The sequence below is a fragment of the Eurypyga helias genome, unplaced genomic scaffold, assembly GCF_000690775.1.
Source record: "Eurypyga helias isolate BGI_N326 unplaced genomic scaffold, ASM69077v1 scaffold10685, whole genome shotgun sequence".
NCBI lineage: Eukaryota > Metazoa > Chordata > Aves > Eurypygiformes > Eurypygidae > Eurypyga > Eurypyga helias.
The window spans coordinates 1-15,947 of NW_010252064.1; the positions used below are offsets into that span (position 1 = coordinate 1).

Genomic DNA, 15,947 nt, shown 5'->3' on the forward strand with positions numbered 1-15,947 from the left:
AGGGCCGCACGCAGCTCCTAGCACCGCCTGGGGCGGGAAGCGGTTGGGGAGAGGAGGTTTAGGCCGGCGAGGGCCGGCCGACCTCTGCTGAGCTGCGGCTCCGTATCCCCTCGGAGGACCTCGTCCCAGGCGCTGTGCCCTCCCTGCAAGCAGCGACCGCAGCAGCCTTCTTTCTTCCCAGGAGAGGAGCGTGCGTCTCCGTAGATGGTATGAACTGATGATGGAGAACAAGGATGGACTGGCGAGGATCGTAACGGCCGAGAACGTGAGTACGGCGGGCGACAACCTCTGCCAGGGGAACGGCACGGTGCCAGCTGCCTTTGTCAACATGGGTACTGGCCTGTGGTAAAATTTAATCTTTTCAGAAACGTAGCACAGGGATGCTAACATTGAAATAACACTGGCATAACATGGAATAATATTGGCAGCTGTCAAAATAACCTGTATGCATTTTACCAGTTAGCCACCATATCTTACTACGTAAGAAAGTTGAGCTTAGTGTACGCATTATGCATTCACATTGCTCTGCTAGATCAATAGATAACGTTTCAAACACATACAGTGCATTATTTTGGTAACAATATCTAACAGTCCAGCAGAACTCAAAGCTGTGTGCTTCATGGTGTGCAAAACCTTAAGCCGTGGTCTTCATGGCATAAATGTTTGTTTTAACCATTTCATTGACTCAGAAAAAAATACATTACTATTAAAGCAAGTCTCCAAGTTGGATTCACTCAATGTGCTCACACACTCATATCCCTTTGAATACAACCATTCTGTGCTCCTCCGTGGTGTCCCAGCTGATAATGATCGTTCAGTCCACGGGATTGGATCTAGAGGTGCTCAGAAGTAATACACCGTGAAACATACACTTGCAACTGTTTTGCCATGATTTGCATCTTCTTCAGGATGATAATAGCAGCTTGCTGCACATTTTATAAAGACATGTTGTATTTGCTGTTCTAGCTCCTTGTCTTCTACAGGTATGTATCCAGGCATTACATACAAAACGTTGACTATACAATGACCGTATGTTGAAACTGCACGATTGTTTCTGCTGCAACCATATAAACCTTTTTTGAGACTGCAGTGTATGTAATAAGGAATTATAAAGTACTCTGAAAAGAAACTTCGAAATTACTTGAATTTGGTTTTATCGCTTCAGTGACACATTTTATCTTCAATCTCATTTAATCAAAGGGGAAGCCTCTGAAAGAAGCACAGGGTGAAATCCTGTATTCTGCCTCATTTCTGGAGTGGTTTGCAGAGGAAGCTCGTCGAGTATATGGTGATATCATTCCAGCATCTGTGAAAGACAGAAGAATCCTCGTGCTGAAGCAGCCAGTGGGAGTGGCAGGCATTATAACCCCCAGAACGCACAGCGAGAATCCTCGTGCTGAAGCAGCCAGTGGGAGTGGCAGCCATTATAACCCCAGTAAGCATAGCTGAATTTTTCAAATCGTATGAAAGTTATCAGCTCAGCCAACAGCATGGGGCCTTATGGCTCCTGCCCAGGAGACATCCCTGTAAAATTGCATTTCTACCTTGTACTCATTTCTTCCTGGATTGACAGTGTGTCTTTGTAATGTTCACATAGGACAAAGCACATCATGCAGGTCTGTTTAGGTTATCACATAATTACAGAAAATTACAGCGGTTTCTGTGAGAACAGGAGGCAAAGTTTTCACAATTTTTTTGGTACATTTCTCTCTCATTCTAGTGGAATTTTCCCAGTGCTATGATTACCCGGAAGGTTGGTGCAGCTCTGGCAGCAGGCTGTACAGTGGTAGTGAAACCTGCAGAGGACACACCTTTATCAGCATTAGCTCTTGGGGAGGTGAGCTTTTATGATAATCTTATGGTAATTTTATGCTAGTATTAGCAATGGACTGAAGTTGTAAATGAGGAGTCAGATGGGCTTCAAAGATAACTTTGGCCAACTTCATACATCAAGGAAGGACAAGTTGGCTAAATTGATCCAGAGGTTTTAGTTTAGGAAGACTTTTTGAAAGTTGCCTCTAATATCGTCTGGAGCCTCAATGAGGACCTGGGCATTTAACTACACGAAACATCTTTGTATATTTCCTTTGGTTACTTTGAATAAAGAAACTGCCAGCTTAAACTGGAGCAGAGCTGCCCTTTAAGACATCGTGGCATCTGTTATTAGTTGTGCTGCAGAGTTTACATTGACTTAGGCTGTTTTTTTCAAAACTGTAAACATTAAGTGACTATTCCTCATACAAAATGCACTGATAATGCAAATTCTGTGTTTCTTTTGTTGCAGCTTGCAAACCAGGCTGGAATTCCAGCAGGAGTGTATAATGTTGTTCCTTGTTCCAGACAGCAGACACCAGCTGTAGGGGAAGTTCTGTGCACTGATCCATTGGTAGCCAAAATATCTTTTACTGGCTCCACAGAAACAGGAAAGGTACGTAAGTGCACAGAATATCCTTGAAAGTTATTATTGTGGTTATACTGGAAAGGTAGGGGGAAAGTGTGTGCCTTTATACAGAGCCTTCTTTTCTGGCTACTGTACATAGATGTTCCAAATAATTGTGTACTTCTTGAGATACTGCATATTTACTTTAGTATCAGTACTTCACAGAAGGATGCCTGTATGCAACTTCTGGATAATTGCCCTTTATTAAATTATAATGTGAAGAGTTCTGTACAAGATGCTTATTTCACATGATAGGGTGACAACATACTAATAACTCGGAAATTGAATTTCAAAGGTACTAATTAGGAGTGGCTTCTACAGTTGAGAGAGGGTATTAGAGAAGTGGGGCCCTTGAGTCTCTTCCTATAAACCTTAGTCAACAAGCCATTTTACTTGTCACCATCAATAAAACTGTAGAGTGTGGCGAGAAGATGGTAGAATTCTATGGGATGGCCACATGCAGAATGAAGAAGGAGTTCAATATCAAGGCAAATCTTAATCCCAAATTCTGTCAGATCTTGTAAAAATTTTGTAAGAGTAGTCAAGATTTTTATTACTGAAAAAAAACCCAAACCAAAAAACCCCGAGCAAACAAGAGTGAAAAATATTAGTGTATGAAAGTCTGTCCTGAACTGAAGTTGATCAAAGTCCATCTCTTCATTATTTCTTGGCCAGAATTTAGTCTCTGAAGATTTTAAGAGGTATTAAGTCCTTGGTTTCGTCGTAGGAGAAAACTGATTGTCTAGCATTATAGAGAAGATGCAGACTAATTCCCTGCCAGAGTTAGTTTTTAACTGCTTTCCATCTGTGTCCCCATAGTTCACATCTGGTAGAGGTGCAGATTTCTGTGTCTCCTCTGTTGCCTACAGATACTGCTGAAACAAGCATCTGGCACTGTGAAGCGAGTTTCCATGGAGCTTGGAGGACATGCTCCTTTTATAGTGTTTGACAGCGCGAGTGTGGACCATGCTGTTGAAGGAGCCCTTGCTTCTAAGTATAGAAACTCAGGGCAGGTAAGAGTAACCTTTTTGTCCTTGTTTCTGTAAAGTGAAGAGCTGTACATACAGATTAAGCTGTAAATAAGCTGCTTTATGTAAAAGGAAAGCATAGAACATTTCACTGTGAAGAGAAAGATGCTGGAGTCACACATGTCTCTGGGCAGTCAGGTCAATTATCAGCAAGTCTGAGTAACAACACTGTAAAATCCCATGTACTTTCATGACGTACGTGGCGGTCAAAAATACCGCTGAGAAAGAGGATGTTCACTAGTATCCCTGGCAAAATCATGAGACGTGATAAGGCGTTTTGTCATATGCTTTGCTAGTGTTACATTCATTGGAGAACTAGAGCTGTGAAAAAGACACCATCGTGCATCAGTTTTCAGGCTTATATTTTATAACATGTGCCTTGCCATTTTTTCAAATAATGGGTTCAAGTCTCATGATATATGTTTCTATTAGTAAGACTGCATGTTCTATTCCTTTTTTATTTTTTTTTTTTTTTTCTGAAAGCACCCAGCAGGAGTTCAGGGGATTGAATCCATTAAGACATACATGGCTAGATTTTTCCACAATGAGTATGTTAAAAAAAAAAAAAAAGGGATAGACAGGCTTCAAGTGTACATTGCTTCAAACGTATTTTACTTGGAGTCAAAAATTTTTCAAGAGCATCACTTTCCAGAACAGTCAGCTGAGCAGGGCTGTCTGGAGAGTGAGCCCTATGAGTATTAGCTCCACATGTGACCATGAAGTTGATAAACTCCAGCTTTGGAGAAACAGTAAGTTTTTGGTGGGATTAGGAGGTCATTTGGTTGGGAAAATGTTGCTTGAATAACACAAGAAGTAAACATAGGGCTGGTCTCAGGAGGAAAGAAAGGAAACAAAATAGGTTGGAATGTAGTCAAGGACTACTGAATGGTCAGACGTTGGACAAGATTAAATATAAAAGGCACCTCTGCTGCTGCAGCATAATGGATTGGAATGTAAACAAGGACCACTGAATGATCAGACACGGATTAAACATAAAAAACACCTCAGCTGCTGTATAGGATAAAGTAGCTGTTACTTTTGAGAGACTGTAGAAGTCAAAATAGGATGCAGTCAGAGCTAAAGCATTTATAAAAATTCCAGGAAGAAAGCAAACTCAAACTGAGTTAATGAAGGAGTTAGAAAAAAAGACCCACAAATGTAATTTGGAGTTCTGCTGCTCAGTTTGGTATTCTGTAATCAGAAGGTATTGCAGCTTCTGGACCTTAGTTGATCTGTCTATCAGAGTCCACAGAACTCACAAAACCTTTTCCAGCCTAAGCAACTTAAATTTAGCAGTATGGCATATTTCACACTCACTGACAGCTAGTTGAAGTTTTATTTCCAAAGTGAGAGGGATGATGAAAGAAGTGGCAAAGCTATCTAACAGTGTAGGATGATGAAGAGGCAGAGGACAGATCATTGTAGTAACCTGATAGTGTGTCACGAAGGCCACAATGAATTCATAGATAGATTACATACAATACAAACTACTGTTTGTTTCTCCTTTTCATGTTTATTTTCAGACCTGTGTTTGCACAAACCGTTTCCTGGTGCAAAAGGGAATCCATGACAAATTTGTGGAAAAGTTTGCTAAAGCTATAGAGGGAGAACTACATGTTGGAAGTGGATTTGATGCAAAAACTACCCAAGGGCCACTAATCAATGAAAAGGCAGTCGAGAAGGTATAAATGAAAGATTTTATTTTTGACATTGGAATTTCCTTTTTATGATCTATAAGGTAACTTTATATTTCACTTTTTTCATGCTCATTTTGTTAGTATATATTTTCAGTGTGGCTGGAAGTGTGTTCTGTCTTCTTATGTCCATGTATATAAATAGGCAAACAGATGTGAGCAGTTTATATCTCATTCCCCTATTTCCATTAAGGGAAAAAGAGATTTTCTCCTTCAGGAGAAATAGCTTCTTCCTCATTACTTCTTAACTGTGAACATTTACTGAAATTGAATACACTGTGAGAGTTGTGTAGTGATCATGCATTTCTGAAGCGCTGTGACTGACAACTTATTTTGAAGAATAGTGCCTCTGTTTGGCAAAAACTAAGCAGGATAATACGTTGCGGTTAAAAATACTAGAGTTCTGTATGTTGTAATCACTTGAAATGCAACATCCATGTTTTGGATCTTCTGTTTCGAATTACTTGTGACTCCAGGAAATACTATTTTTTTAATCACAGTAAGTCACATTCTCTATAATATTTCACCCTTCCTAACATTAAAGATTATTAAATTATGTGACTCATACTGTATTAGATACCATGGCACAGCTGTAGGCAGGCTTGGATTGAATGCCATTATGCTTGAATGGTGATAGATTCATTCTGTTTATAAAATAAGAGTATGAAAATATTCAGAGTTATTTGGGAGACAAAGGATACAGTATTTTGATTTATTTCCTCCATGCCTTCCCTTTGTGCATCACAAAAGTATAGTGTGTGTATCATATATATCTATACATACAAATAAGCAAGCACTATATAAACACATAAATGCGTTTCTGTAATTTCAAAGGACAATATTCTAGGTGGAGACTGCTACTTTAGTCTTCTTATTATTTACCTATCTTTGGATGAATTGTAGATGTAGGGGGTGGAAAACGTTATTGCCAGTACCATCTTGAAAGTGTATGTTTATCTTTAAATGACTATTATGTACTTCTGTTTTCATAGTGCTTGATTACAGATAACAGGTGTACTTACTAGTCTTGCAAAGACTTTTCCTAATGTTAGATGTAATCCTTTCATTTCAACAGAAAAGCAGAATCTGTAATATCCCTGAGACTGGGTCCATACTCATAATCTATCCCTCTAAAATAATTTCAGACTGACAGAAGTAAAAATTAAAAAGATATTTTGACTAATATTGCAAATGGTCTTCTGCAAAGTATAAACTTCTCTTCAGAATCTTCTATTGGAGAGTATTATTTCTTCAGTGGAAAATATACTATTGTGCATTCCTAGTGCTGATTCTGAGATTTTTGTTTTTCATACTTCAGGTAGAGAGACACATTAATGATGCGGTTTCTCAAGGAGCATCTATTGTGACTGGAGGGAAACGACACAGCTTGGGGAAGAATTTCTTTGAGCCAACATTACTTAGTAATGTTACAACAAAAATGCTTTGCACCCAAGAGGAGACATTTGGCCCTTTAGCACCAGTTATCAAGTAAGATTATTCATGTTTCAGATTGAAAGTAGCAATTAAAAAAAAAAAAAAGGATAAGTAAGATTTGAATGACAGTTTCCCAAAGGATATTTCTGTACAATCATACCAGTCTTATAATAAGACTAGGGTACACGTGTGAAAACTTACTTTGGATATATGGTTCATTTGTTTCTCTCCTGACCTGATTTTAGCAGCTCTGCAACTTCTTGTAAATTATTTTCTTTTAGATTACATCAGCAGTTAAGTAAGGGTAGATAGCAGCAAAACCCTCATCAACTCCATGATTTGTCGTATGAAGTAGGCAGGAGGCATGTAATTTGTTAGTCCTAAAATTTTCTGATGGAGGGTGGCTTAGAGGTCTCTTGCCATTAAAACCTTCCCTGCTTTCATCCAGAGCAATTGGATGTGATGGAAGAACATACGGTTATCTCTCATAGTTGAAAGTGCTTGTGTAGTTGGGGAACTGTGAAGTAAATGTTTTAGCTGCCATTATCTATAGAGGATGGTAAAGGCAATCTTAACAACTGCAGTTTAAATTAAGAGGTAGAAACTCCTCCATTGCTTTAAAGTGAAAATTAAATTAGATGTTTAAAATACACTTTTGGAAAAAAAAATGCATCTTGACATTTTTATGTCTGATAAGGCTGCTTCTTGTCACTAAGTCAGCAAGATGGTACATGAACTGTAGGCCTCATTTGTATTTTTTCTCTTTATATTGACAGATTTGAGACTGAAACAGAAGCTGTTGCTATAGCAAATGCAGCTGATGTGGGTTTAGCAGGTATGATAAATGTATTTCTGTGGTTTTATGAGCTTTGATGCTATGGGTGATGATGTTTAATGAAATGGCAAACAATGTCAGTAAGTCTCTATTTCACAGTCTTCTGCAATTGTTCTTCCTGATTGTAATTTTCATTCCTGTGAAAATTGCATCTTTTGATTTCATTTGTGTTTGTATGGCAGGATATTTCTACTCCCAAGATCCATCTCAGATCTGGAGAGTTGCAGAACAGCTGGAAGTTGGAATGGTTGGTGTTAATGAAGGCATAATCTCCTCGGTGGAGAGTCCTTTTGGTGGGGTAAAACAGTCTGGCTTAGGAAGAGAAGGTTCAAAATACGGCATCGATGAATACTTAGAAATAAAATACGTCTGCTTTGGAGGCTTATAAAAATCTTCAAAAAGCACAATCCCAACAGCTTGCAAAAGAGTGCAGTAGTTCTAATACGCTTCTTAAACCAAAAATGTGCATGAATGCAATTTCTACCACCCTGTTCTGTATGTGTAGACATATTTGCAGTATTCTTTGCTGCCATATGTTTTTACGTGTTCTTTGCTGAAAAACTGAATGTATAAATAATGTAATCACGATGTCCAGCATCTTTTTTGAGGAGTAGGGAAGAATGCATTAGAATGCACATTTATTATTCTTGGATTACCCCTGTGTAACTGGGAGGACTTAAGTTATACTTGTGCATCATATAAATAGATCATAATCTGCGTCAAAGGGAAACCAGACCTCTATTTTCTACTGCCTCTTATATTTCAGTGTGGATGTGGGAGGCTTTGGGGATGGTAGTCTCCCTTTACAGTTTGTGTAACTACTCAACATTTTTTAATGTGGTTACGTAACCTTATTTTAGAAGCAGGTGTGTCTTTTTTTGGTTTTTTTTTAATTGTAGGAGAATTTGATGCTTATGAAAGGTGAGGAATTGCTTTTAGCTACACCTAGGTATCCATGCAGGCAAATGGTCAGCTTTTTCATTGAATGTTAATGCTGGCAGAAGACCTGCCACCTGTTCAGCTTTGGGCTTCTGAGCAAAGAGCTGTAATTTCTGCCTAACTTGTACGCCTGGGATCACATATGGCCCTTGGTTAATGTTTGTGAGCCCCAGCAGTCCTGGTAACAGGACGATGTGGGTCAAGGAGTTGCTGTCTTAGTGAGTAGCAGGAGGAAGATGGGATGCTTACTTGCAGGAGTAACTCGTAGAGTTGTAAGGGGATACTCTAAGGGCTGTGTGAAGGTAGCAGAAGTGGTGACGTCATGATATACATAATATCATGATATAGATAGGCAATTTTATATAGATAGGCAATTTTTCCATTAAAAGAATTTGACTCTCCTTGGGTAGAAGTAGTCACTGACGTAAATGTTGCTCAGAATGTTGTCTAAAAGAACATTACGCACCACCTCCAAAGAACACAAGCTGATAGATGTTTCTGTTCCTATGAGCTGTGTGCCTTGAACTGGGTTCATGGTTACATGGGCAAATGTCCATTAGGGAGGAAGGTTTAAAAGCCTTTAAGCTTGCCTAACTTGTTACCTAATAAAGATTTAAATAGAAATGATTGGAGGTGAGACTTCTACACATCACCTACTATTTTGTCATCTTCAAAAGATGATGTAAAATGCTCTTAATATGAAATAAACAATGCTGTTTGTAATAGCAGTCAAAAGAAGCACTTTAAAAATACAGTGTTAATTTGACAGTGCAGAAGCTAAGGAGAATAAATTTTGTTTCCTATGCTGGTTAGCTTCTACTTGGTGGGGCTTTACCCATTAATGATTAAAAATAAATAAAGGAAGGCAACAGAGCTCTTCTTCCTATACACTAATGAATGTACCCTATGAAATAGGATATATTAAGTTATTTTATCAGTTAGGCAAAGAGGTACCAGGTAACACAAGACATGGAGGGGAGAGTAGGGGGAAGCAAGCTGAAACAGAGTTTCACAGTATTTTTTTTTAGGCAAACATAAGTTAGCATTGACTGCTACTTATTATTTCTAAATAGTTTTTATGCTTATATTTGTGTAACACCTGAGACCAAGTGGGTCTGGAGCTCATGATTTATAAGTAGAGTGTGTGTGAGCATCACGCCAACCAAAGGGCAGTTAAAGGACGCTTACTGCCCTTCCAGTAATTTCCAATGCATCAAACATGCACATTTAAGATAGTGAGGACTTAATACAGTTATCGGTTGCAGCCTATTTGCTTGTTGTAAATAACAAAAATAGGATGACCTATGTCTACACTAGTTGCAGGAAACCTTGTACCCAGCTTCTAAGCTTAGGCTATTGAGCACACAGGCTGCCTGAAATTGGGGAATACATTGTTGTGGAAGATGAAGCTGTTTGACAGCTTTGGCTGCAATATGTGTTTAGTTCTTACTGGAAAGTAACTAAGTATCTGCCACTGAAATTGCACAGACTTAAAATATGCCTGCCTGTGAACTTTAATTTTGACTTTATACTGCAGTTACATCATTTACTGCTGTATGACAGGGCAGTCTTGAATGTGGGTGTACTTCTTGTAACAGTTCAGTTGGAAGATAAATTCTTTAACCTGCTGCTCTATTCACAGTTGTTGATCTGATGCATTGGTGCATTTCAAATCTTGATGTCTCGTCTAGAATAGCACTGTTAAAATTAATGAGTAAATGTTTACTTTTTCCTAGCAAATAACATCTTTTACTATGCCTGATAAAAAGTACAAACCATAATTGCAGATAAGGTATGTAATAAACTTTGTCTAGATTGGACTGTGGTTGGATTCCTGAATAGCATCCTTGTCAGTAAGGTCTGCATCAGTTAAGCACAGAATAACCTTAAAGCTGTCTTCATAGCAAAAGCTGGGATTCTTCAACAAAAAATATATTTGAATTCTCACACCTCAGTTATGTTATGTTTAAGATAATTTGTCAATTTCTGGATATTAAAACTTTGATGAAAAAATGTATTTAGTTAATAAATAACTTGTGTGAATGCACTGGATTTTGTGTGTATTACCTTATTCAGTGCTGAATTGGCAAACTGATAGCAATCACATTAAGTTCAGTCTAATATGCACAGAACTTTTGTGTTGTTCTTGTGTTCATGAGGTGTAAGATTTTGGTTACCCCAATTACAGTCACATGAATCTAAAAATTAAATAGATGAGACTACTTGGACATACTAATACGGCATCAGTCCTTTTGTATGTAAGTCTTTTATGTTGAATCAAACGTTTTACACATTACAGGCTTTGTGGATTACAGTGCCTTTCCCTGCTTTCAGGGTAAGATTACTTGCATCATTCTCTAATTCATTTATTAAGATTTATAATAGATTTTTTGAAGCTTTTTTATTTCCATTTAGTTAATACAGTTTTGAAGTCTCAGAAACTCTTCTGATTTCTAACCCGACTTAATCATGGCCAACCCCCATTTTATTTTCTTACATTACCCTTTAAACTGCTGTTTGACCCCTGCTGCCTGTCCTCTCTGAACTCCTTAAGAAACTGTGTTTACCTCTTCTATGTGATACTAACATTTTTAGCTTAAGTAGGTAGAAATCATCTCCCATCATAGTGTGGAAGCTTTTTTTTTTTTTTGGAACACAGCTGCAGCTGTTCCCAACTTTCTCTTTGCAAGCAGTGTGGGGGGAGGAACACAGTTCAGACAGTTAACCCAAACTAACCAAAGGAGTATTTCATTCCATACCATGTCATGCTCAGTACATAAGCAGGGTGTGGGCCAGGGGGCCATAGCTCCTTTGTTAGCTCGCTTGTTAGCTCTCTGTTAGCTTGCTAGCTTGCTCATTTGTTAGTAGGTGAGTTGGTTGGCTTTCCTGGTCACGCTGTCGCTTGTAGAACTCGCTCAGACTCTGCTGCAATCACTTTTGGGCTCTGGCTTTCAGGATCTCTGGCTGACTCTCGCTACTCAGGGACCTGGCTGTGGATTGCGCAGTTGGTGATGAGCAGTTGTATCATGTTTATTTTCTATAATTTTAATTGCTTATTATGAGTAGTATTGTTGCAATTATTGTTCTTACCTGAATTCACGAACGTCCTTGTCTTTTCCTCAATATGAACTGTCTTTTCATGAGCCTCCTTGTCTTTTTCCTTCAATACAAACTGGAGTCAAAGGCAGCCAAGTGGTACACCACAACTGACATCGCTAAGGCATTTTTTTCAATCATTTTGGCAGCAGAGTGCAGACCAGTTTGTTTTCACTTGGAGGGGCATCTAGTAAGCCTGGAATCAACTGCCCCAGCGGTGGAAGCACAGCTCTGCCATTTGCCATCGACTGATCCAGACGGCACTGGAACAGGGTGCACCTCGAGAACATCTGCAGTACATTGATAACATCACCATATGGGACAACACAGGAGACAAAGTTTTTAAGAAAGAGAAGATCATCACAGTCTTTCTGAAAGCTGGTTTTGCCATAAACCAAAGTAAGGTCAGGGGATCTGCACAGGAGATCAAGGTTTTAGGAATAAAATGGTAAGATGGACGTTGCCATATTCCAATGGATGTGATCGATAAAATAACAGCTATGTCCCCACCAACTAGCAAAAAGGAAAGACAAGCTTTTTTAGGCACCTGATGGAACCTGAAGTCATGGACTAATGGACATTTTAATGGTCATTTTGCCAAGATGCTCTATAGACTAAGAGAATGATGGGATGGGATGGGAAAAGAGGAACTGATTAATGAAATAGGTTGGGAATCAAGCATGACATAAACGGTATGAAACAAGGGGTGGAGAATGTGCTGGCTTCAGGCAGGAATGACCTCCTTCACAGTGCTGTCAGCTGGCCCAGAGCAGCTGAGAGAGTTGTTTCATTCCATGGTATGTCAGGCTTAGGGCACATACACAGTTGAGGCAGAAAGTGGCCTGGGGAGCGAGAGTTTGGGGTGGGAGGGTGTCACACACCAGTTGAAAAAATGGGGTGAGGTTTTGCCTTTATTCTCAGGAACAGAATTAAGACTCAAAATGGAGTCAAGCACCAAGGAACTTTATTTGCCTGACAGCAGGTTCACAGGTGCAAAAGGGAAAAGAGAAAGAGAAAGGGAGGAAAGAGTTAGTTGCAATAGTTACCACCACAGATCTGCAGCATCCCGACAGTCTGATCCATTTCAAGTCCTGGGGGGGAACGAGCGCTACGCCCAATGTAGGTTGTTTCTGTTCTTTTATAGGGTTGTCTTACTGCTTATTCACTTTCTTTCCAAGAACTGCTTAGCATCACCACACCCACCACCTGGCAGCGGTGCGCATGCCCAGTACTGGGCGGGGGGGGGGTGTCTCCAGGCCCCTGTCTTCCCAACCCCCGGGCCGCAGGGGTTAGGTTAAGTTTCTGGGAATTAGCTCCACATCAGGTTCCTCAGAAGGCAGGGAACCTCTAGCCTTGTGATCCAACCATTCGATGCAGTGAGATAACAGGGAACCTCCAGGCTTGCAGTCTAACTGGTGTTCCATTCGATGCAGTGAGATAACGGAACCTCTGGCCTTGTGGTCTAACTGTTGCTCTGATCGATGCTGTGATGTCAGCCAGGGGCCCCATGTTTCATCAATATTGAGACAGAACATCCAACGCAGTTTTAAAATGTCTGCTTCAGTCTCTTACAAGGGGGTGGGTGGGTCATTAGGCTTTGGACTAGCTTGATAGCTGGGTCATTAGCTCCTTAGTTAGCTCTTGGCACGGTTGTTAGCGGTAGGGCAGGTATATAGAGAGAGTTAAAACTTGGCTTTGGAGAAAAGCAAATCAGCATTTATACTGCATCTTGCTGGTGGGTATGGGAAAAACACGGGAAACACGTTCATTAGCTCATTGTATCTATTCACAGCCTCTCCAACCACCCTGACTCCTACAGCCACATTCAGATCTCCAGAGAAAAGCAGGGCATGACGCAGGATAAATGTTCCTCAGTGCCTTAGGGACTGTTGCAGGCTAAGTTGAGTCTCAACAGACTGTTGAGAATCAAAGGTATGAAACCACTCAGAAGCATGCCACGTTGCTGCAACTTTTGACTACCGATTCCTTCCAACCTAGACAGTTCTGACTTTAGCCCAGCTCCATTAACAAGAGAAGCACACAAGACCCTGTTCAACCGAACTACTCTGTTGTGTCAGACTTATATGAAAGGATGGAGACAGCCCCCAGATTCTCCATCAGATTATTCCTAATGATAGAGGTGTGCTTATGTCCCCTCCCTGACCCTTCTGATCTGCTCACCTTGATCTCTACACTGCTCCACACTTTTCTGTTAATGGATTCTTCACCATTCGACTTAAAAGGTTAAAAAAGCTCTTGTTTGAAATGCTTCCTGTTTTGTCCATCAGAACACATCATTCCTCCAGTGCAGCCCAAGACACCAGCATGTCAGTAAAGGACATGGCCAGACAGTATCACTGACAAAGGTGCCCCATCAAATAAGGCTTATGTATAAGAGCCAGCCATTCAGTTTGGGATTTCAAAAACAGTACCGCGGGCATAGCTTTAAAGACTAACGAGCTTGCTGTAAAGATATTATCCAGATTTTGGTCAAGAATATCAGAACTCCAAAACACCTACCCTTGCCAAACACCTAAAGGTGTTTAGGTCAGCACATCTTTAGGTCAACACATCTGGTCACTGAATAGCCACAGAGGAACAAGTAAAATAATCTAATTTGCAGTCTAAAACCTTCTTAAGTAGCAATTCTTATGACAATGAAGGTAAGCCTTGAACCTCCTGCTCCACATAAGGTACTTTGCCACAAGCAATTCACTACACAAATGCCTGGCACATTCTTTAATTGAGCACTAAAGCTGACAGATGAAAAGTCAGCTGAATGTTCAGTCTTAAGAAGGTCCAGAGCTGATTGCTTTCTAAGCAGAAGGTAGTTTGGGATCCTCAAAATGCTTCTGAAATCACATTACACTGTGTCCTTCCTGCATTTTTACTACCAATTCCTGTCTGGATGTAGCAGAGTCCAGAGAAACAAAGCATCTTCATCATTATAGTAACAATTTAAGGCTGGATATCCCTTCAGGTACCATACTTCCTAACTCCAAAGAGGCCATCTAGTCTGCCCACACAGAATGGGCAGACTAGTCCTTAGGGCTAGGACTGAAGATGATGTTCCTTCTCCCTTTGCCTTGGCAGACTAGTTCATGGCCCATCAGGCTGGGCTGTCTCTGGTCTACAATCCCCATCTCCAAAGAGGCTAGCTAGTCTGATGACACAGAACATTCTTGGAGCCAAGTTGTTGCTCTTTCTTACTTTGCATTGACAAACTAGTTCATGTGACATCAGGCAGGGATCTCTGCTGGCTCTAACTGCAAACTTCTAAGAGGCCAGCTAGTCTGCCCAAACAGAAACAGCTAGGACCAAAGTTATTGCTCCTTCTTCCTTGCAGCAACTTTGGTCATAGCTATTTCTGTATGGGAAGAGTAGCTAGCCTTTTAAGAGTTTTGGTTACAGCCTGGAGAGACACCTACCTGATGTGGCATGTACTACTCTGTGGAGACAAAGGAAGAAGGATCCATAGCTTTGATCCTAGCTATTTCTATTTGGACAGACTAGCTGATCTCTTAGGAGTTTGCAGTTAGCACCAGGAGACAGCCCTACCTGATGGGCATTAACTAGTCGGCCAAAGCAAAGGAAGAAGGAGGAGGAACTTCTGTGCTGATAATCTCCCTGTCTGATAGGACATATAGTAATCTGCCAAGGCAAAGGAAGAATAAACAACAGCTTCAATCCCAGCCCTTTCTGTGTTGGCAAAGTAGCTAACTGAAAACTCCTGCGAGCTAGTATGCGCCAAGAGAAAGAAATAGCTTGGAGCGAGTTGCTGCTCCTGCTTCCTCTGCCTTGCCTGTCTAGTTGCCGAACTCCCAAGCGGCACGAGGCAAGACACTGAGCTGGATATCCCCATAAACTCCTAAGCGGCGAGCTAGTCTGCCTTAGCAGAAATAGCTTGGAACAACTGTCTTAATCTTTCTTACTTTGCCTTGGCAGGGGGGGTCATGCGAACTCTGGCAGAACCACTCACCCGCCTCTACCCACGAACGCCCAAGAAGCGAGCCGTTCTGCTGAACAGAAAGAAGCCTACAACTGAAGATGTTGATCCTTCTTCCTGCTTGGCTGTGGCAGACTAGCTCATACAATCCCAGGCATCTCTCTGCATTGCCTGTAACCTTAAATGTAAGGAGGCCCCCTACTCTGCCCCAGGAAAAATGGATAGGGCAACTCTTCTGCCCAAAATGCAACAGCTGGCACCAAAGTCACTCCTCCGTCTTGCATGGTCTGGGGAGGCTAGCTCATGCAGCGTCAGCGGGGCTCTCTCGCCGCTGTTGCTGAAAACTCCAGGGAGGAGAGCTAGCGTGCCCAAAGAGAACCAGTTTGCACCGCATGTTCTCCCTGCGTACTTTGCCTTGGCAGTCTATCTAGTTCATGCCGACTCAGGCAGGGCCCTCCCAGTTTTTAAGTGAAAACCCCTAAGAAGAGAGCTACTTTCCCAAAGTGAATAGTGAAACAAAGACATTTGACTCAAC

General features: G+C 40.8%; 1 protein-coding gene across 1 annotated transcript; it reads left to right on the plus strand.

Moving 5' to 3' along the window:
* Window positions 1–129: 129 nt before the first annotated feature.
* On the plus strand, window positions 130–7,891 carry ALDH5A1 (aldehyde dehydrogenase 5 family, member A1; the record flags this gene model as incomplete). The annotated part of the gene is made up of 10 exons (XM_010152220.1): window positions 130–265; window positions 1,201–1,357; window positions 1,422–1,435; window positions 1,721–1,837; window positions 2,285–2,428; window positions 3,310–3,453; window positions 4,992–5,150; window positions 6,481–6,650; window positions 7,373–7,431; window positions 7,614–7,891. Coding segments are annotated over 10 exons (1,306 nt in total), but the record flags the coding sequence as incomplete, so codon positions are not given.
* Between the last annotated feature and the right edge of the window lie 8,056 nt (window positions 7,892–15,947).